Source organism: Chenopodium album, chromosome 26, assembly GCF_948465745.1.
Source record: "Chenopodium album chromosome 26, dcCheAlbu1.1, whole genome shotgun sequence".
Taxonomy (NCBI): Eukaryota; Viridiplantae; Streptophyta; class Magnoliopsida; order Caryophyllales; family Amaranthaceae; genus Chenopodium; species Chenopodium album.
This window is the reverse complement of record NC_137859.1, coordinates 12,715,033-12,737,803: the sequence shown is the minus strand read 5'-3', so window position 1 is coordinate 12,737,803 and position 22,771 is coordinate 12,715,033. Positions and strand designations below refer to the sequence as shown.

Genomic DNA, 22,771 nt, shown 5'->3' with positions numbered 1-22,771 from the left:
CTAACATGATACTAGGAATATTAAACAATAATAAACATGCTTTCTACATTGAAAGAGAGTAATAAGATTACATAATTTGAAGCCTCGTACCTCTTTCTAATAACAAAATACACAAGTTAGTAAACTTCAATGAAAATAATAAAGAATAATTAAAGAACTAAATTGAAATCAAATTAAATAAAGTTTTGACTAGTTTTGGACCAAACCCTCAGAAATTATCAACCTTTCACGTCTAGGGCGAAGGCAACTTCGAACTTGGCTAGGTGTTTCAAGATCTTGTGAATGCGGAATTGTGTTTGTAAAAAGGTTGGTTTAGAAATAGAGAGGAAGAATAAGCTATATTGCTTAGAGAGAGAATAGAGAGAATTAAGGATGAGAATTGATGAGAGATGATGAAGAGAATTGATAGTAAGAATTGATGAGAGATGATGAAAGATGATGATTCTGAAAACAGGGATTCGGACCCTATTTATAATGAAAATAGTCCGGAAAAACATAGAATTTGATAAGGAATAAAACTACACGTTGTCGCCAGGAATCGACTCTGTCGCGAGGCGACAGGGTCTGTCGCGTGGCGACAAACTTGTCGTTTGGCGACAACCTGTATTAGCGCGTTTTCTTCACGCGGAATCCGATCTTTAACCAACTTGATCTACGGAATCCGTACATAAGATAAAATACGTATTTTTAAGATAATAAAATAATGTTTTACTCCAAATAAAAGTCTATTTTTTAAAATAAATAATTATTAAATCTAATAATATTTGAATTAAAAAGAATCTTCTAGAAACTTCTAGGAAATTATAATTAATCCTAATAATTTTAGGAATAATAATTAATATTGGGCCCTCCTCTACATCATTGGGCTGTATGTAAATAATTAACCGGCCCAGTTTAGTATTTTGGCCATAACTTCCTCAATATTCATCGGAATTGGGCTTATAATATATCGTTGGAAAGGTCTTTTAAAGCCCCATCCAACTACACCATTATTTGGACCCTTAATTATGGACCAAACTAAACTGGTTTGGCTGTTTTCAAACAAATAGAGTTATTTTCAAAAACAGAGAGAAGAGAATCTTAATTAAAACTAAACCGCAACACTCGACTTTCAACCACTTTCACCTTATTCGATAATGGTTCGACGTGAAAGGCATTCATCACTGGGTTTGGTTTTGGGGAGACACAAATGGGTGTCTACACTTGGCCAATACATTACTTCCTTATTTAGAATTAGAGGTGATCAAACTTTCGGGCCGGGTTGGGCCTTAATGTAGTATTTTGTGCCCAAACCCGTAAAAAGTAGCGGGCTTTTTGGGCTAAAACGGGCTTTTCAGACTTTTTTTGAACCGAGATCGGGTTTTAATTAAAAGTGCGCTTTTACTCTTTTAGGCTTGCCCAAACCCGCACTATTTTTGGGTCGGGCCAATGATGATCACCTCTATTTAGAATGTACATACGTAGTAAGTAACAAAAGAACACAACTAGACGGTTCCAGATGACTATTGGTTAGTCCCAATATAAAAGGCTAAAGATTAGTTAACCTTTAATCGAAAGATAATTATCGAAATTCATACACAGAAGAATCCTAGCTATTTCTATCAGTCATATTGTTTGCAACCTTATACTTTTGTATTTTGTTAAAAAAAAAAAAAAAAAGATTGAAGCACTTTGTTTTAGGTACGCCCAAAATAACATAGGTTTACCCAAAATAGGAAACATTTAGTGTCTGTTCTCATTGACTGAACTGAACTGAACTCAGCTGAACTGAACTGAACTGAACTCAGCTGAACTGAACTGAACTGAACTGAAATGAATATTTTATAAGAGAAGGAAATTAGGAGCTGAACTGAACTGAACTGAATTTCAACGTAAGAGAACATGCCCTTAATACACATGAATCTATGTTTTAATCAAGTCTTCTCTTAGTAAATTGTCCTGATTGAAAAATAATATTCAAATTGTGGGTAAGCCCAAAAATAAATTGGGGATATCTAAAAGAAAATATAAACATATATGTGTGTGTGTGTGTGTGTGTATATATATATATACTAGGAACTAATCTAGGCCCTTAGATTATGTTTAATCGGACATTCCACATGTTTCCCATGTCATTAATGGAATTTTTTTAAAAATATTTTAACTTTACAAATTAAAGTAAGGTTAATTTGTTGCAAACAATAGGATTAATAATTGAAACTTCTAGGATTCTTGCGTGTATGAATTTCGATAATTATCCTTTGATTAAGGGCAAACGTATCTTTAGCATATTATTTTAGGGCATACTAGTAATTATTGCCCGCCTAGTTGTGTTTTTTAGTACGTACTAAGGGTCTGTTCGCTTCAGCTTAATTTCAATTCAGTTCAGTTCAGCTCCAATCAGTTCAATTCAGTTCAGTTCAACTCCTAATTTCCTTCTCTCATAAAATATTCATTTTCATTCTATTCAGTTCAGCTCCAATTAGTTCAGTTCAGTTCAGTTCAACTCTAATCAGTTCAATTCAGTTCAGCTCAGTAAATGTGAATAGACCCTAAGTAGATACAAGTATATATGTTTTCGCGTATTCTTAATATAATTTAAGATAATGGGGTTTTTCAATCTAAACAAGGATTGTTATGTAATAGGTTGGCCGAGCAACTATTTTCAGCATTTATTATTGGGCTTTCTATGTTTAATAAGAACCGTGATTAAACTAATGAGACCTTGGTTGTATCGAATCAAGAGTACTAAAAACGGATGTGAATTGTAGGCGTCGTTCGAAGTGCGCCTACGTTAAAGCATGTTGTGAATATGCTTGGCACTCATAGGAAGTGGGAATTGACATATACGATTAGGGACAAGGAAAGTAGGGACAAAGCAAGGTAGGGAGCCGCCAACAAGTTTTTAAGGAACTTGTAAACCGTTCACGGATCATAAAAGGCAACCACGATTAAGGGACAACGAAGGCAACAACGATTGACCCGTGAAGGTTACACCCCATTCATAATCCATGAGATTACTAACTCCATATGGTTCGGAACCACGAAAGGAGGATCGGGGATGATGGTACGAAGTGAGTCATGGAGTCACATTCGCCCGTATTGGCCTCTACTCGATTCTTATTATGAAAAGTATTCCTGTGATCTCAAAGGCATGCAAACAAAGATTCAATTCGCTCCAAACTATTATTAAGCTAAATTGGTTGAATATTAATGCACACATTATTCTAGAATATTGGTGATCACTTGATTAAACAACAAGATTAAAAAGGAACCTAAACCGGTTGTCCAAATTATCTTATTAGGCGTTATTTTCAATTACATATTCCCTTTAAACATGCAATATGGTGATATAAATAAATAATAGAATTAACATTAATATTGGAAGCAATTCAACGATAATAACGTTAGTCAAATAAAATAATAATAATAATAATAATCATGATACTAGCAATATAAAATAACAATAGGTAATTAAAATAATTAATTACTCACATTCCGCGCGCTCTTTAAAATTGCTACATCGTGAATAAATTGTTAGTAACTTCAATAAAAATAATAAATCAAATGTAAATTAAATTAACTAAAAATTAGAGTTAATTTAGTCCAAACCCTCAGTTAATTATACCTTTCACGCCTTAAGGACGGAACCTCGGGTTAAATATGGACTCCTTTGAGTGCTTAGGGGAAGAATGATGTAATTAGGAATATAGGTTTGAGGCTTAGAATATAAGAGAAAGATAAGAAAATGATTTTTGGTAGAAAAGAGAGGAAGAGAGAAGGATTTGATTATCAAGCTTGTTGATGATTAAAAAGGGGGAGATATGACCTCTATTTATAGGGAAAAAAGAGGGGTCGAATCAAGAAAAGATAAGAATTCGAATCGGATAAAACTCTTGCGATAGACAGCAGTTTTTACAGTTTTTGTTTTTATCATATCTTTTGAGCCAGAAATCGGAATAAGATGAATAAGATATCACTGGAAATCTATTGAAGTCTACTTTCTAACCCAATTGGAATCAGATTAAAATATTTTGTAGAATAAAAGATATGGCCGAAATAGTGGGACGGTGTCAGTTTTGGATAGAGTTTCGTATTTCTTTTATATCTTTTTCGTTATAGCTCGGAATTAATATTATAATATATCATTGGAAAGATAATTTCAAGAGCTATACAACCATCTAAGAATCAGATAAAAACAGTGAGGAACGAAAATAATTTCTGACTATCTTTGAACGTCTTTCAATTTGAATAGAATTAGGACTTTCAACAAGAAAAGTTTTATTCAATTTCAAACTCTTTAATCTTATCTTTTCAAAAAGGATAATTAAGATCTTTTAGAAACTTATAGAAGCTTCCAATTAATCCTAATTGGATTAGGAGTGGGATTAAATCCTTTGGACCCTCCACATGATCATTGGGTCGTAGGTAAGGTGGGCTTAAGTTCGGTTTGGACTCAGTTTAGTATTTTAGCCATAACTTATTCGTTATAACTCGGATTTGGGCTTATAATATATCGTTGGAAAGCTCTTTTCAAGCCCCATCCAACCATTTAACAATTTGACCCAGATTATGGACCAAAATAAACTGGTCTAAACGTTTTTATAAAAAGGACACGAAATGAATGATTTTAATGGACACGAAATGAATTATTTTGGGTTTAAAGGCACGAAATGAGGAAAATAAGTTATGGTTTGGTGAAATGGGTTAGGAATTGGGTTGGTTTATGAAATGTATTTAGAATGAACATGGATTTAAGCACTCTAAAGATTACATACTCAACCCGACCAATAATGGCGGTGAAAGATTGTTCATCATCGGGTTTGGTTTTGGGGAGACATTTTTAGGTGTCTACATGAATATTCGAAATAGCCTTATATTCTAATGTATTTTATGAAATAAAAAAAAAAGAAATTTTGACAATTACCACCTTCTATTATGTCCATTTTAGCAATTACCACCTTCTATTTTTTTTTTTTTTTTGAAAATTACCACCTTCTATTTTCAAAAACATCAAAAGTTACCACCTTCTTGCTCCCCAACTACCACGTGACGTCATTTTGGGCCCATTCTTTCTCTTTCCTCCCTATTTCCCTCACATTTTTCATTCCTATTTGGATTCTCATCTCCCCTTTCACTTTTTTTCGTGAATGAGAGTGTTATTGAAATAACAATTAGAATAAGTTTATTGTATCAATTCTAATATGTTATACACATATTTTGGTATTGTAATAAATAGAAATTATAAATCAATTTAGATATGTATTTCATGAGTTATCCGGATTATCTAATAACAAATCGTAATTAATTCTAATATAAAGGGATTTTGACATTGTGTGAAGAGAAAAAAAATTATCCGGGATTATTTATATGTAGATTTTTTTTTAATCAAAATTTTTTTTTAAAAAAAAAAATTTATTCTTATAATCGAGTTTTTTCGTGAATAGGTACGTTGTATGAAACAGTGCAATTTTTCTTCTTCTTTTGCATGGTATGATAGACAACTGAAAAGACATTTTACATTTTCCCATTTTGCATTACTTGAAAACAGAGAAATTCATCATCATTTTCTCACATTTCCCAAAACTCATTTTGCATTCTTGAAAGTTGAAGATCGTTCCTCTCAGCTTCTCCCGCTTCATCTTCTCTATCCGCACACCAAATCGAAAGATCTGAACAGCACCATGGCTGGATTTGATGATAGTGATAGCATTTTTGATGATTGGTACCGGAATTTCCTTGTCAAGTACAAGGACAGCGTCCGTGGTCAGTTTGGGGCCTGGGGAGAAATTCAAACGCAGGAAAAAAAGAGGATGGATGAATTGCTTGATGAGATGAAGGATTGTGATGCGCAGATAGCAAAGTGTGATGAGGTGGCGCAGAGGAAAAGGAAGGCCACAGAGAAAAAGGCAGGAACGCAGGGCAAGAAACCTGAACCCGGAAGCAACTATGAAACTCCAATCAAAGTCGAAAGCGATTCTGATGATGACGAAACACCAGTGAGAATGATAAGATATGTTGGTGTGCAGGGTGAACCGTCTAAATTCAGAGGTCAGTGCAGTGGTACTAAGTTGGTGTTTGGTGTTGGGGTTGAAGGAGGGGAGGCTGATATGGATATCAGCGAGGATGAAGGTATAGTGAAGCATGTTATTGACACAACAGTGGGTGCGTTTGCTGAAGCAGAGGATGAGGAACCTGTTGTTGGGGTTCAGGATGTTGGTGCGGCGCAACATAGCCCACAGCAGCAGCAGCAACAAAGGGATTCGGAGGAGGAGGATGTAAATGAGGAAGAGAATGCCGAGGAGCAAGGTGATACTTCCGAGTCAGCTAATGGTCATCCTTACCATTATTACTCTCCAGATATGTCTGAGAGCGATGATGAAGCTTATGGGTTTGCTTCTGATTAAGATTCAAGGTTTTCTGTTTTTTTTTCCAGTGACGTTGTTTTATTTTAGGTCTTTGGTCGTTATTTTCAGACATTATCTAATTTGAATCTAAGTTATGTATTTATGGTAGATGTACTGGCACTAATTGTAGTGGTCTTTTGTTCACAAAACATGTTATGGTAATTTGGGTATATTTATGGAATATTGATCTAAAATGTTGATTGTTAACTGTGGTGTTAATCATGGTTTGATGTTACTATATTTTATTATAAATCTGTCTTCTTTCTCATGTAGTTGAATGTCAAAATGTATAAGGCTTTATTGTTAGAATCTTACTATAGTTGTTAGCTATCAAATGTGTAGAGAGGACTATTACTTAATACTACCTCCGTTAATTATTATGTGCAACTTTGGAATATTTTATATCTCACAAATAATACCCCAAAGTTGCACATAATAATTAACGGAGGTAGTATTAGTATAATGATTATGCATAATAAAAAATGTGTAGAGAGAACTATTAGCATAATCATTATACTCAAGTGCAGTCTAATAGGTAGCCTTATACTCAATCCCTATTACTTCTGATTGTTTATAATTATTATGCTTGGAGCCTTCCTTAGTCTGCTTCAAATTGCATACATTCAAAGTGTATATTGAAAACATTTTTATAAACTACTCTTTCAATTCTGCAGAAACCTGCCTATTTCATTTGGTGATTTGGGCACATAGATAAGGAAATGTAGTTTGGTGGGCCATTGAGTGAATGAAGATAGAAAAACTAATTGAAGTATGAGTGAAATGCAAATTTTTTGGTTTATTCTTTTTGAAGAGAGGGAGAATGGGGACATTGTAAAAGGAAAAAGAAAGAAAGAATTGCTCGTAGTTGAAATTGATCGGAGTTAAACTCTAGAAGGAATTGGATAATCCTTTGAAAGTTTGGGACATTCTAAAATGGAAATTAGGTGGTTGGGACAGGGGTTGGAGGTATAATACTATTATGTTAGTTTATTTTGAGCCAAATAGTTACAATGTAGTTATGCTAACTGTCTTAGATCTAATTCTGTTGTAAATAGACATTTTTACTTTGGTCTTCAACATTTACCTTAGCCCTGTAGCTGCAATCAGGGTGTTGCTATTGATAAAATTCTTAGAAAAAGATTAAGTCATATATATTGACTGAATTTGATTTTTTTAATTACAATGATACGTTTGGTTTCTAAGCTAAGTTTTCTGGGATTTGGATATAGTTGTTGAGCATTTCAATGCTGTATGCTCTACATCAAGTACAGGTTTGGGGTTGGTTGTGAATTAGGCTGCAAATAGCAAGCATTAACCCTTGTTTGATGGCTAAATGCATATTGCTTTGCTGTGTTTTGATGATAGAACTTAGGACAGATTTTTTGGGATTGGTTTTGATAGCATATTCTTAGGTAATTAAGGCTGACATATATTTAGTATAGTATGCCATGGTCTTCTATTATGATTGATTTCACAAGCTTATGTTGATTTATTCGAGGAGTTTTTGTATACCTACATACATTGCTGTTGTATGTATGAAAGCTAGCAAATACTCAAGAGAGTTATTGGGGCACAAGATGATGTGTTGGTGTTAGAAATAAGGCGTGTGGGGTTTAGGGTGTTGGGTCTGGTTGTATGATCAGGAAGGACAGAACTTAGCAGCAATTTTTGATAGATTGGCCTTTATTTTGTTGGAGAAGAATAGGAGAAGAAATTAAATAGGCTGATTGTTGAGTTTAGTATAACTGCTGTCAATTTTTGGTCATTGTGTCTGAGAAAGTATAAACTTGCTCTTGTTTGCCACTTTGTGTGTGCTTCTTAAGTAGTTAGTAATATGTGTTATGTGGTGGTTAACAGGTGTTTAAGTTCAGCACTGTTTGCAAATTTTAACCTTTACCCATTTTTTGCGAAGGAAGTTTGTCTGCAATAAAATGCGGAAAATGAACTTAGTCTGTGATGCATTATGTAATATAAATTGCTAAGCTCTGGGTTTCTCTTTTACATGAACTGTGGAGTTCAGTGATAGGGTTACTGAGTGTAACTTAATTACCAGATTTTTTGTCACTCAAAATCCTTAGAATGTAATTTAGTCTGATAAATTTGGCAATGAGCTTCTGCTGCAGAATTTTGTATGCATTTCAATTTTAAATGGCTTATTTGAAATGGATTGAAGGATAGGGTAAGTTGTTCAACTACGTTGTCAAATTATCAATAATTACCAGCCTATTTATTAGCTGAATCACCAGCAAATTATTAGCTGTAGGATGGTAAGCATGGAAGCAGTCCATTTTAATATAGGTGAATTATCAGAGTTGTAGGATGTTTGGTAGGGAAAATCAGTTGAGCATTGAAATCATTCACAAACAAAGAGTCTTTGATCTCTCAATCTATGTATTTCTGGCAAAATGTATTAAGCTGTAATTCTGATAATGGTGTTGTTGGTGCGTTCATTGGTTAGACAAGCAAATTACATGTTCTTCGTAATTTTCGCGCTGCGAATCCGTGTAGAAACCGTACATATTAGGAAACCTATTTTGCCGTAGTTTTAATAATAATATCTAATAGTCAAGATTTGTTTAACTAATGTTGTTTTTTTTGTAAAATTTTAAAAATACTTGTCCCACCAAAATTCTACCGAACTTTGATGCTTTAGCGTGCTATACGGCAATGGAGGTAATAATAATATTTAGACGATGCATTTTGAGAGCTCTAGCACGTAAAAACAAAGGGAAAATTTGCTAGAACGTCTTAAACATTAATTCGGAAGAACCAAAACAAAATGAGTGGTTTTGTGTGATATTTAAAGGCGGAAAGCTAGAAGTTTTACTATTAGCAAGAAATTTTTTAAAAATGGTAGAAATAGCTGTTATTTGACACAAATCATGCATTGATTGTGAAACATTAGAGTATATAGTACAAACAAATTCTGAACTGAAACCTTAGTTTAGTATGCAGCAGATAAATTGTTTTACAAAGTGAGCAGAACTGCATGCAAGACAAAACAGAAACATACAAACAAAAGCAAGATTTAAGTGCCAATCAAAAGCAAGTCTTTTTGGCAGTTGATTAGATAATAGCTAACTTGCTAGCAGAAATTATCAAGGTCTCAAACAAGAACACAACTCAAAATGATAAGCAACGCTCATCGGGAACGATGTGTTCTGATGTGAGCCCGTGGATCAGTAGACTTAGTATTCATTGGCGGGAAATTGACTGCACTACCCACCTAAGTACCCCTGCCCTGTTCAAGGACTGTGCTGGGTGAATTATGATGTGCATTGGTGTGTTCTTCAGTGCTGCAGCAAGGTGATCAAAGTCACTCCAATCATCCTGAGATAAATAGAATAGAAGAAAGTGTCATGGCTAGAATAGGTTTATATAAGCGATTTTATTTAATAAGACACTTGTTAGATTAATTAGGCACCTTAATTTTCCTCTCAAAGATTTCTAATGTAGGCAGCTGGAGGATTTTCTCACATACTGGACCAAATGCCTGGAGTTAGTGTTTTTAAATTTAGCGTAGTAGTTGGCTGCATAAAATAAGCATGTTGAAAAGCAAAGTGCACCTTTCAGTGGAAGTGCATTTTTTGTTAGGGCAATGTGGACAAAAAAATGCTACATTTGCAGCAACTCCACAGCGTTTACCACGGCCATCACAGCCAATGTAAGCAATGACATTGCTTAGCTGTGCATCAGGAATTGTGACAGTGATTGTGTACACCTCTTCTTGGACAGTGTTGTCAACCTGAAATATTTAGGGTGGGTTAGAAAATTAAGTGTTGGTGGCAATGGGATAGGGAGTAGCTGCTAAAGAGACTTACATTTTTTTTGATGATCTGATCAAGTGTCGTAGGAACTGGTTCAGTACCAACAGTCATGAACTCGAGTTGCCTGGCCATATAGTCAGTAATGACATCTGGATGTGCATGAGCCCTATTGACAGCAAAAAGGGCAGGATGAAGTGAATTTTACTGAGGAAGCTAAATATAATTCCATAATACAATGTGATCTTAGTGCTGCCCAGGAACACTAAGGTTGTGTGCTTACCAGGCTCTTAAAGCTTCAACTTTCTCACCAACAGGGGCTGGGTTAATTTCTGTAGACATACTCGATTGCAGAGAAAAGCCTGTGAAGACTGCATTAGTAATTTGATATTGCAGAACATTTAAAATAATAGATGGTGTAAATGTGTATAACCTTTGTGAGTTGCAGGCTTAAGAGAAGTTAAGCTTACAACCAAGGGGCTGGATGACCAATCCTTTAGGAGTTCACAGTCAAAAGTTGCAAGCTGACCCCATGCAGAGATGATCATGGGTCTAGTACCAGTGCTGCAAGGGCAACGAATTGTAAATTTGTATTTTGGTTAGTATATTGGTAGTGTAGCTGTTAATGTGCAGCAGAGGTGTTACCTTTCATCAACAATGCTTATATCGCGCACATCAGCAACCCTGCCTGACTTGTATGTCACTTGGCGCACATCTTCCATGTGGACCACTATGCCTAGCAAATCTAGCAAAACGGCAGCACATGAGTTCATTATAAGTAAGAGATTATGTGGTCTTAGGTAGTAAACACAAAGAAGTTTTCATGCAATGAAGACAATACAAGCAACTTACCAAACCGATCATCCTGACCACTGATCTTAGGGACATCAGCAATAGGATGTATTCTGGCAATACATGCCCTTCAGTACGATCAACAGGTTGGATTTTAGTCATGCCTTCAAAGGTTAGCTCGCATTCGCCTGGGAAGGAACTGAACTTGGGGTTTACGGCTCTGACCGGAGCATTAGCAATTTCATACTTTTTCTTGTGTTCAAAGACTCTCTTGAAGTGATCACATTCATCTCCGAACAAAGTGGCTTTCATGTTGTTTCCCTGCATTGCAAAAAATTAAGCTGATGTGCAGCAGCATATGCTTATATATTTATAAAGAAGAAGGGTAAATGGTATCATATACCTCATCGTCTTCGAATACCAGCTTCTGGAATTTTTTTTTGTTTGGAGGAGATCGGATAAGGGACTTTTCTTTCACGGTAACCCGCACTTTGTATGCCTTTGTTATAGGTGAAAGCTTGTCCAAAGGGGTGTATTCAGGTTTCATCTGTGGACATGAGTTTAAATGAAAATGTTACATGGGTCCAAATTGTTTAATTTGGTATAGTCACACATTATTTGTTGTAGCTAACAATCTAATATGCTATAACTGGATTTTCAAATGTACAAATAATTTAGGATGATATCTGTTTTACTTTATTAATTAGCTCTGCCACTTGTATTGAATGGTAAGGCACATGAGGGAATCTAGTATGAATTATTATTTTGGCAGGAACAGCTTTACCTTGCAGACAATAGAGTGACCTTTAACCATATATAAAAGAAAGGTAAGTGTTCACAATGTTACAAGCTTTCCTTTTCATTTTTCCCCTCAAGTGTTGTAGCTTAGTGTTCTCAGAACAAAGTAGGCAGCAATGTCAAGCAAAGGAAAGAGTAAGATGGAAAGCAGCAAAGAAGGTGACCTCTCCAACCAGCAAAGGTCAAGCCCTCTGGAGGAAAGGGTTGCTGTTTTGGAGCAGAAGGTGGAGAATCTGGAAGCAGTTGTGCAAGCACTTTGCTTTGAGCCTGAAGATAAGCACCCAAGCCCAAAGAAAGAAACTCCAACAGAGGGAACCAGCAAGCCTAAGTTTATTCTTGTCTTGGATGACCTCCACCACCATTCAAGCCCGGAATATTCACCTGAGAGTGATGCTTCCTATGGTAGTCGTTTCTAAGGAAGCTATTAATTTATATCCAAACATGTTGTATCTTTTTAGGCTATAAAACTAAAAATGCCTTATTATTGTTGTTTTCATGTAATACCAGCTTCAAGCTGGATTTTCAAAATGGGAGTAGGTATTTGTTGCTTTTTATCAGTTGTACTTTGTCTTTAGATTTCCCAAGTAGTAGTTATTATTGTTATAAGTTGTATTTTCTAAGTATTAATGGCTATCTATTGGTGTTGTGTGGATTATGTCTTATGTCTGTTTTTACCAAAAAATAAGTCCTTTTTTTTTTCCAATTGCACATGCAAACCTTATTATCTTTACTAATGCAGAACTAAGCAATCCTATATGACAGTGATTTTTTTGGCATGGTTTCCATGCAAAATTGATGAAAAAGAAAAGTCTACCATTTTTAGAATGTGTATTGTGGTCCAAATAAATGAAGTCTGAATATGGCTAGCTAATACTGAGCTCTAATTAAGCAACTTCTGTTAATTTTTTGAATTGTCAACATAATATTAACTAAGGCCTGTATAAAAAGAAGTGGTGACTTTAGTAAGGCAAGGCTTTACAGGTAAATGTACCAAAAAGAGCATTTTTTATAAGCTTAGCATTTACATAATGAGTGTCAAAATGATAGTCAGAGCTAGGATAAAGGGCACTGATTATTAGTCCAGGAGAATGGCCTGTGAAAGTTGTTTAAAGTGTACATGCAAATTTGAAAGCTAGGTAATGCACCCTGTATAAATTAAGCAATTGATAAATCTCAAAATAATATTAGGCTAGAAAACAAAGCATGATCATCTGTCATAGAATTATACAAATGAAGTTTTAAGCACATGGTTTGTTAAGTGGCTTAGCAAGTAAGATGGAGTGAGTTATTGTGTCCTATTCTTGTAAATTGAATCACGACAACAGCAAGGCATTGCTAATTTGGAATCAAAACCAAAATTACAAATGGAAAACTGAGTTTAAATTGAAGAGGAAAAGAATTTATGAACGTACCTTGCTAGAGTGGGTTTGCAAGTAGTTATTGCTAGATCACAGCAGCAGAAAACTAAAGTGACAAAGAGAAAAGCTAGAAGTAAATTTTCTCTATGAAATATTATGATTTTAAATAGATCAGAGGCTTCTAGATCTAACATGAGTGCTATGTAATATCCAAGGATTCTTGCTTTGGTGTGGAACTCTTTATTATCCAGCAGATTTAGAAGTGCATTAAGCAAGTCAATGGCTAGAAACCGGATGTGCAGTAAGTTTTTTTTTCTGTAAAATAAAGTAAAGCATAGTATGGACCAGCAGTCAATAAGATGTGTGTGGGAAAAGTAAATGCTGTAACTTGTACAGTGGGTAATAGAAGGAATCATGGTTTGCTGCAATACAGCTGCAAAAGCAAAGATGTAATACAAAAGTAAAAATAAGATTTTGTCTTTATAGCAAATCTTTATAGCATAATCAGGTTGGAAAACCTAGGATATTTCCATTTTTGTGTTACCAATTTCAATATACCTAAGCTTGTATTTTAAATTTAAAATAGAAAAGTGGTGAAAAATCAATCACATGCAATAGGTGCCAAAGTAATTGTATATATCATATAACATAATACATGGCTGTAAACAAACAAATCTGCAGCACCATTTCATGGGGGTTTTACACAAATGAGCTTACAAGAATTTAGGAAGCTTAACCTTAGGCTCAATTACATTATAGATATATAGTAGAAGCAAAAGCACCTGCATTTGCAACATGGTGAATATTATATTAGTTACAGCATGTAAAATAACTGATTTAAAATTAAGCTAGGAGATTAAATAATTAGGGAGATATACCTTTACATTCCTGTATCATGTTGTATCATGTTATGCCAGATAATCTCAAGACATCATATGCTACAACGTTTTTCATGACCGGTGAAGTGCGTTGTGGGTATGGTGTGATCACAATCACTTTAGCTGACTTCTTTGCCCTTGACAAGACAACATATAGCTGTCCATGGGAAAACCATGGATGTGGGAGGTAAACTATCACTTGGCTTAGTGTCTGGCCTTGAGATTTGTACACAGTCATTGCAAAGCTGAGTTTCAGAGGGAATTAGATTCGCTCAAACTGAATAGGATATTTCGTTGATGATGGAGGTCGGAGATTAACACGATGAATGAATACAAGCTCTCCTCGACGATGACCAGTGGCTATAGAACAAACAATTACATTCCTTCTGAAAGACTTGCATATAAGACGCGTTCCATTGCAAAGCCCATCTGCTGGATCAATATTTCTGAGCAATATCACAGGACTGTTTATTTTAAGAACAAGTTCATGCGGAGTCATACCACCAGGGGCTAGCTGGTTTAGGAATTCTGTAAGGTAAATGGCGCAATTGTCATCTAGCATGCTGTCAAAGCTCTTGTAAATTACAGAGTTTCCTGGAAATTTGTCTATGAGAACTGTGTTAATAGCATCAACTGCATCATTTAATGGTGTAAGAATTGCTCTCTATGTGAAGATATCTGGTGAAAATGCTGCATGTTCTAATTCTGGAAAAGTAGTAGCAGCTAGGTGACTGATAAGATCATCATTCTCATGATAATAACTCACAATGTGAGCAGGAACCTGAACATAAGCATTTCCATTAGATTGCAGCTGGCCATTGCCCAAACTCAGCAGAAATGAAGCATATGGGGGATCTTCTCTTGCTCGGATGTTTTTAGTTAGGTGCAGCTTCTCTAGCCAAGGCCAAATATGTGAGTTTACCAGGCTTGCTGCAACAGCTTCTCTTTGAGTTTTGCGAGGAACAACTGGAAAACCTGCCTAAAATCTCCCCCAAAAACTACAACCTTTCCACCAAATCGTTGTTCTGTGTCACAAAGGTCACGAAGCAAAAGCTCAACTGATTCAATGTTTTCTTTTTTAGCCATTGAAGCTTCATCCCAAATAATAAGAGTTGTTTCTCTGATTAAAGCAGCTAGGCTGCCTTGTTTGGGAACATCACAGGCAAGAGATGTTTCTGAATCCAGGGGAATTTTAAATCTTGAATGTGCTGTTCTTCCAGAAGGGATATTTGCTGCAGCAATCCCTGATGTAGTAGTTGGCAGAACAATCTTCCCTGACATGCGGACTTGAGAAATAATCTTGTCAAATGCAATTTGCTGAGCTGAGTTCAGTTTGCCTTTACAATCAATACATTCCTAAAGGATAGGCGCATCTAAGGCATCAATGATGTCTTTTGTTCTGTTCAGGTCTGCTGGCAGCTCTTCATGTAAATGATCAAGCTGGAAATGAGCTAATGATTTTCCCATAGACTCTAAATGTCGTTCAATTGACTGTATAGTGAGCAACTTAACACGGAATTCGTTCCCAGGATCAGTATGCCTGTAATCATCAGATAGGTCATTGTAAAATCGCTGCCACAGTCTGTTTGGGTCAGTGGGGTTGCAGAACACACAAACAGCTGCAAATAAGCGCCGTAAGGCTCCTGGCAAGTGTATTTCTGCTGCTTCAGCCAAGCATGCATGAACAACATTGTCTTCTTCACATAAGCCTCGTTTAATAGCTGCCTCTTGAAAAGTGGCGCAAAGTAATCCATTAACAGTCCGAAGGTCAGCAAATGACTTAGGGCTGCGTACATTAATCAGCAACAGCCTTAAGAAAAAACGCTCTCCTTCTGCTGGTGTCACACTTGCCAGCCGACCAACCACAAGTTTCTTGTTTTGCCGTTGAAGCCATCTTTTCTTACCGGCATCCCATCTGTTGTGCTCTATAAATTCGTTGTAAAGGTATCCTGTACCTTGAGGAGAAGCTGCATTTGCTTTAAAAAATTCTGTCAGATGAGTCTTTGATCTGCGTTCATTTAGCATAGCAGAATCTAACTGTTCATGAGCACGTAACTGAACAGTCTGCATGTTTTCCATATGCACTGCCAACTGTTGCACAGGTGGGTACATCTCAAAGAGATCAAAAGAAAAAATTCGCCAAGCTGCCTCACATGGTGACACCCATCGGCCAGACTGAAACCTCTCTATTTCATCTTCAGAATTTTTTTCTGTCCCAACCACATTGAAAGAAACCCTATCATGACCCTTATAAACATACTTGTACAGATACTTCACAGCTTTAATGGATGAGCACACTTCTACATTCAAATGGCAATCAAATAACATTGAAAGGTATGGATTGTAAGGAATGACCCAGCGGTTATCAAGGCTTGCACCCCTTATTCGGACACTTTCTCCCGTATCTCTTCTTTTGTACATGGGATATCCATCATCGTGATTCGTTGTTTCATGTAAAAAAATCTTTGGATAACCATATTTACAAGACAGGGGAGAATTGTGCTTTGTAGTCATGCATGCACATTCAGGGTTAATTTCTCCACATGGCCCATGCATCATATGCCGTACCACAATCTTCCGAAGTTCTGGGGAGCTGTGAGGTGGCAGCTCTGCAGAGACAAAGCGATCAAAATCCGCAGGATTTTGGATCTTGCAGCCTAGTTTTAAGATAATGAGAAAGTGTGCATGAGGCAGTCCCCTTTTTTGGAATTCAACCACATACATCATAGCCGCAACTTTTCCAAAAATATGCTTCTTCATTATCTGTTTTTTCAAGCAAATCAACTTTGCCCGGAAAACACGAGCAACAAGATCTGGCCAGTTCTGAGCTGCTTCCCCAGGAGCTAGTTCTGCCTTAATCTCCGGCCAATTAGCGTTGCAAGTCATTGTGACAAATAGATCTGGCTTACCGAATCGCTGAACCAAAGCCATTGCATTTAAGTAGCGGCGCTTCATGTCTCGTGGACCACCAATAAAAGTTGGAGGTAATATAACTCGCCGGCCAACATTCATGGGATTTGTTTCGCCGCTCTCAATTGAGTCTAAGATCCCCTGGTACAAGTCAACTCTAATTGCATGTTGATTGTGACGGAAAAAATCTAGGCGGGTATTTTCAATCTTCACATACATATCGACTATATATTGCTGAAGCCACCGGCCTGCTCTAAGAAGCATGCTGTTCGGCCGAGATTGCAACTTGTAAGCATAATATTCACGAGGTGAAACATGCCTAGCTGAAGTGCCACTTGCATCTGCCAGCCCTGAAATCAGGATGTTTGCAATGTCTGTCAGAGAAGGCGCACAATGATAGGTTAAGAGGTATGATGAAAACAAGCAAGTTTATTACTTAGTTTAAAAGCTTACGTGTTGCTTACTGTTCAAGCACATCTTCCTCTGTGTGTATTGCAGTCTGTTCGAGCACGTGTTCCTCTGTATGTATTGTAGAAGCCATAGCAGAGTTTGCTTGTTCCTGAGATGTGCCTCTGCCTTTAGCTATACCTTGACTCCAACCACAATCACCATAAGGAAATAACAGTGGGTACTGCAGAGGATCATAACATCCGTAATGATGGTATATTCGATGAGGATCGTTTGATTTTCCTCTCACAACAATGTATGGGCTGCTGGACTCACTTGACGATGTATCGTCAGGCCAGATCACAGCCACCTCATCTGTTGTAGGAGCATTATAGGTGCGTTGGTCTACAGCAGTGTTTTTGTTGATCAAAATTTGTGTGTCTTCTTCAATGTCAATTTCTCTCAAAGATCTGAAAAAACGAGCGTATGGATTATGCTCAGTTACCTCCATAAGTATATTTATAATATGCTGTCTAATTTGTTTAAAACAGTCTTTCCTAGCAGTAGCTTCAAATTGGCCATCATAAAAATAGAGTTGTAAATATCTAGGGCCTTTATCACCAGGGATTAAATCAGGCAAGTTATGGTAAATCTGGCCATGCAATTTAAAGACATAAATTCCTTTGTCTGTATCTGCATCATACTTGCCACCCAATGAGCTAAATGCAAATAAGTTATTATATAAGCGGATATATTGTCTAAAGTGCTGTGCATCATCTTCATCAGATGTTAAGAGTCTATATAATGCAGGGGGATACTCATTAGCTGCTAATTCAATTGATCCATTTCCACAACAGAAATGCAGTGACTCATGCTGAAATTTCTTTGCATTACAGTGCCCACAATACCTAGGTGCTTTAAGCTTCAGAGGAGCAGTTGGTAATTTGAGACCAACCATAGCAGCTGGGGGTTCTGCTATGCATAGAGAAATTGCCACATCAATGTATTGGTTTGTAACAGCACCAAAAAAAAATAAGAAGATGTGGACAGGAAAACCTACTTGTCTTCTTAGCAATGGGTTTCTTCACCACTTTCTTTTGAGAAAGATCAGCAGCAGTTTATGTGAAATGTAAATGTCAGAAGCAAGGTCTAAGCAATCAGGCATCTAAAAACTAACTGAAAAGGTGATGTGTACATTTTTGTTGTTTAGATAGCATTAATAGTGGTCACTGCATATATAAAGTGTTTGTATGTCAAGCTTTTGTCTCATGGACAACAATCATTAAATAGCTGTTGTGTCAAAGCTTAGCTTGCTGTTAAAAAGCTATACTGCAAAAGTCTATTTTCATTATTAACACCTAATATGAATTTCATTATAAAAGGGAGGAGGTCACTTTAAATTGTATTTTGCTTCCAAAGGCTAACTTACTGACCTTTGGCTGAGCTAGTTGTGGTGTAGATTTAAAATCACTCTTTTTTAAAAAAAAAAAAAAAACTAAATATGGAAGGAGATGGGGATAAATTTCCAGTAATGCAGAAACATGATATTAAACCTATGCTTCGAGTGCTAGAGTTAAGGGAAGCTAATATACAGGGCAAATTATCTAATGCCATGTCTGTTCATGCTGATGCAGAAAAGAGGATAACAAAGCTAAAGAGGAAATTAAGTGAGATATCAGCTGAGGTTATAAAGATCAGAGAGCTTGGTAAAGGGAAAAAGGCTAGAAAGAATACTACAAGCGAAGCTGGTGAATGTGCACCTGCTGTGCAGATAAGAAAGAGCGAAATGCTGAACAGAAGCTGCAATGAAGATGCTACCATTGCTGTTAATGATGAGGATGCTGGAATAGCTCAGGAAAATGTGAACAAAGACATTGCCGAAGCCAATGAATTGAACAGTGATATAGTCATCCAACACTTGTGTTGGTGATAATATACAAAAAGAATCTTATGGGATCTTCATGTAAATGCCTTAACAATGAAGAATCGCTATTATTATCTTAATGTTGGCAGGGAATTGTGCACTCTGAATTTTAGCTTGTTTTTGTTATGTTGTAAGCCATTTTAGCTTTTGCTACTTTATAATGTATGAATAGCCTCTACTCTAGATCTTGATGATGCTGGGTTATAGAGTTGCCAGGGGAAAATTGTTCGATTTGTTGTAACAGCACAAATGCAAATCTGAAGAGGTTATTATTAAGTCCATATGATATGCTATTCTGAACTATGTCATGCTCACTTACTGGTTGTCTTAGTTTGTGATTTCTTCAACTGCAGGTTCCTTGTTTTGCCTTGTTCACTGGTTTCACCTACTTCCCTATATTCACAGCAACCAGTCAATGCTAAAGAAGTGTTGTTGTTACCAATTAAATAAAAAAATATGTGTCTTAGCAAAAAATAGAAGCAGTGAGACCTTATAGGAACAGGTGGTTCACACATAGAAGCAATTGCTCGCTTGCGTTTGCTAGTTCTCGGATTATTAGTAGTATTCTGATATAGCATGCACCGGTCTAAAAGTGGCCTCCCAGTAACCTCACTGGCAGGTTGTGCACTATTCAATTCAGGTGCATTAACAGGCAAGACATGAGAGGCTGTAATCAAAAGACCATGTTATCTAAGTACAGCAATAAAGCAATGCATAATTCAAGACTGTGGTTTATAATTCAAGACCATGTTATCAGTTTAAGATCTCCACAGTTCAGAGCCATAGCACGTATCCAAGAAACATATAATTGTGCTTACTTTTACCTCTGTTCAGCAACCCGGCAGATAATTGATCACTTCTGGCTAAGCATGCCTCATTAGGTTCTCTGTATGATACAAGCGAATAGGGAATTTTAATGAATGGGGAAAAAAGTTTGAACAAACACTGTGAGTAAATTAGCAGGGTACATTTGCAACCAGAACAAGAAATGACCTTATTGAAACAGGTGTCCTAGACAAAGCTTGTAAGCCCTGTAAACGTTTGCTAGTCCTAGTTTTTGCAGGACCCTTCTTACCAACTAAGCAGCGATTTGTAATACAATTTAAGATATTCAGAGTCACTCCCCAAAAAATCTCTTTCTAGGTGCATTGTCTTATTGATGAGCTGGTGTAGGCATATAAATAACAACCAGATTTAGCAAGAGATAGCAATATTACTCATGGTAGCAGTAAAGGTTGGTGCAGCACAAACAGTTGAAAGCAGCCGTTTAGCTCCGAAGCAAACAAACTGTGCTGGAAGGGAAGCACCTAATTAAACCTGGGATTGGGAAGAAATGCAACCTGGTTACATTAGCCATCTATTTTGGCCAAAACCAGTGTCTGCGTATTATGGATAAGCAACAAACCAAAAACATAAACAGCAAAGTACTCAATACAAATATTCTAGTAACCTTTTAAAATAAGCGCTCAAATATTGTAAAGCATGGCAAAACAAATTTATATCATTAATTAACCACAAAAGTCTGCAATACATTATACGAAGCAAAAGCAGCACAACAGTTTTGCCAATTACAGGTACACATAGAGCAATTTAAACTATAAAACTAATGGCAAAATGATAGAATACCAATCTTTGCCAACTACATGTACACAGAAGTACAGTAAAATGGAATCAGATCATAACTCTAAACCTTAACAAACTAAGCGTGCTTTAAAACTGAGAATGCAAAGCTATGCTCTATGTGAAATGCAGCAGCACACTATTCAAACTTTCTACGCTTGAAGAAGCTGTCTAACTCAGCTGTTGTGGGTGAGAGATGGCCAGTATAGCGAGCGCTGAAGGATGGCCTTGATCTTAGCTTGTGAGGTGGCGGTGGAGGAAGAGTAAGTGCTGGGATCCTATGGACAGCAGACTTAGGTGTGACACAACTTTCCTCGACTAAAAAAGGAGCTAACTGAAGAGCACCTTGAATCCCCAACACACGTTCTTTGGCTGCTAAATAGCTCTCTCTAGCCAGGGAGCATTTTATGCCAGCATAAATCCCATTTCCGTAATTCAGATCAACCATGTCAAGATTGTATGCAGTACGTATGAAATCAACAGCCTTCCTAGCTGCATCCTGCTTAGTTGCTTTCAAGTCAGCACGCACAGCACTAAAGAAACACTCCACTCCAGTAGCAACAGAAGATCCATAAACTGTCACCCATGATACAAATTTTCCAGGGCCAACATTAAAAGTGTCAACTTCAGAAATACGTGCTTTGGTTTCGAAAGACAGGGTGTGCAAAACATCCATGTAATCAATGCAAACATATTTCTTTCGACGCTTATGATCAGGTACAGCCGGCCACTTCACTGGAACCTTCCCTGTCTCTCTTTCAGTTGCTTCTAGCTCAATACGCTTCATCTGATACAAAAACTCAGCGCGCTCGAGTCTTCTGATTTTCCTAGAAGTGAAGTCCTCAACCTGAATACTGAATTCCATCCGAAGAGCACGGACAGCATATTCAGCAGCCTTTTCCCGAGATTCCCTTACTGTTGTAGCAGGACCACCCTCATACACAGAAGAACCTAAACCTGGATCAGTTTCCATGACAATCTTCACAGCATTCTTCCCCACATCCACCAAATAGTAAGCTGGTACAGGAAGTTTCAGGTACGCAACAACCTGATAGAGGAGGTAGGTAAAAGAAATAGAAACTTTCCGAGTTTCATGCCCACCCTCCTGTGTGCACACCCATGACATGAGAAAAGTATGTATGCAACTGATTCTAGCGTAGACATCTAATAACCTAAGCTTCATTTTTTAAAAGGTAAACACATTCCACAAGAACACTGTAATGCTATACCCTAGCCATAATAAACTAAGCACATACGCAATCTATAAAAGCATCTAAGAACACGGTATCATGCTCATCTAGCCAAAGGAACTGCATTTTTAAAAAAAAAAAACAGCTACCTCGTATATATTCAGCTAATTATAAGCAGCTAAGACATGCAACATGATCCAACAAAGAAGGGAAAACAATAAAGGTAGCATAACACAAAACCAAGCTACCTATCTTAGTAACACTTTGCTAACACAATGCATCCCCTCAACAAACCCATGATAGCCAATCTTGAACCCACACAATGCATCAATAGGGACAATAAAACCACATTCAGACAAGGCATACTGCTAGCTTATTTAACAAGAGAAAACATGTGGAATGAACATAGCAAATTTAGCATCAGCTTAAAACAGCAACTAAACAAACACATGAGCCAAATCAGGTAAACATAGAAAGGTTTCAAGAATACTCACAGCAGGTACTTCATCTGCAGCCATTGCAAGGTCATAACTCTGCACAAGATGAAGCCACAACCAAAACAGGAAATTTAGCATTTCATCAAAATAATCTGTAAAGACTGTAAAATAATGCACAATTTGCAAGCACTCTAACTCATGATTCTCCCAGACTCTTTTACTGCTTCTTTAATTCTCTCAACTAATTTGACCGATTAAACAAATTTGCAAGCAGATCTATATCCATGCATGAACATAGATCTATTTTCCCCAAAAAAAAAAATTCTC

At 36.7% G+C, this 22,771-nt stretch overlaps 3 protein-coding genes across 3 annotated transcripts; all 3 read right to left on the bottom strand.

Annotated features, from left to right (window-relative positions):
* Positions 1-7,422: 7,422 nt before the first annotated feature.
* On the bottom strand, positions 7,423-11,756 carry LOC145616833 (uncharacterized). Its single transcript, XM_081671558.1, has 11 exons — positions 11,727-11,756; positions 11,346-11,489; positions 11,008-11,263; positions 10,796-10,895; positions 10,584-10,714; positions 10,434-10,521; positions 10,208-10,319; positions 10,006-10,131; positions 9,811-9,879; positions 9,621-9,716; positions 7,423-7,500 (listed from the first exon to the last, which is right to left on the bottom strand). The coding sequence occupies exons 1-11, from the start codon at positions 11,754-11,756 to the stop codon at positions 7,423-7,425; spliced, it is 1,230 nt and encodes a 409-aa protein (XP_081527684.1).
* Positions 11,757-14,238: 2,482 nt separating this feature from the next.
* On the bottom strand, positions 14,239-15,257 carry LOC145616832 (ATP-dependent DNA helicase pfh1-like). Its single transcript, XM_081671557.1, has 3 exons — positions 14,899-15,257; positions 14,743-14,803; positions 14,239-14,640 (listed from the first exon to the last, which is right to left on the bottom strand). The coding sequence occupies exons 1-3, from the start codon at positions 15,255-15,257 to the stop codon at positions 14,239-14,241; spliced, it is 822 nt and encodes a 273-aa protein (XP_081527683.1).
* Positions 15,258-15,332: 75 nt separating this feature from the next.
* On the bottom strand, positions 15,333-17,105 carry LOC145616831 (uncharacterized). The gene has a single exon (XM_081671556.1). The coding sequence runs from the start codon at positions 17,103-17,105 to the stop codon at positions 15,333-15,335; it is 1,773 nt and encodes a 590-aa protein (XP_081527682.1).
* Between the last annotated feature and the right edge of the window lie 5,666 nt (positions 17,106-22,771).

Excerpts from the sequence above, each read along its gene's own strand:
- LOC145616833 (XM_081671558.1), bottom strand. The coding sequence starts at position 11,756 with ATGGTTAAAGGTCACTCTATTGTCTGCAAG. Across the intron at positions 9,717-9,810 it reads TCTTTGAGAGGAAAATTAAG|GATGATTGGAGTGACTTTGA; the intron begins GTGCCTAATTAA and ends TATTTATCTCAG. Across the intron at positions 7,501-9,620 it reads AGTCCTTGAACAGGGCAGGG|CAACACCCTGATTGCAGCTA; the intron begins GTACTTAGGTGG and ends TTTTATCAATAG.
- LOC145616832 (XM_081671557.1), bottom strand. The coding sequence starts at position 15,257 with ATGTCAGGGAAGATTGTTCTGCCAACTACTACATCAGGGATTGCTGCA. Across the intron at positions 14,804-14,898 it reads AAGCTGTTGCAGCAAGCCTG|TTTGGGCAATGGCCAGCTGC; the intron begins GTAAACTCACAT and ends ATTTCTGCTGAG. Across the intron at positions 14,641-14,742 it reads TTCAGGTTCCTGCTCACATT|AGAGCAATTCTTACACCATT; the intron begins GTGAGTTATTAT and ends ATCTTCACATAG.
- LOC145616831 (XM_081671556.1), bottom strand. The coding sequence starts at position 17,105 with ATGTATGTGAAGATTGAAAATACCCGCCTAGATTTTTTCCGTCACAAT.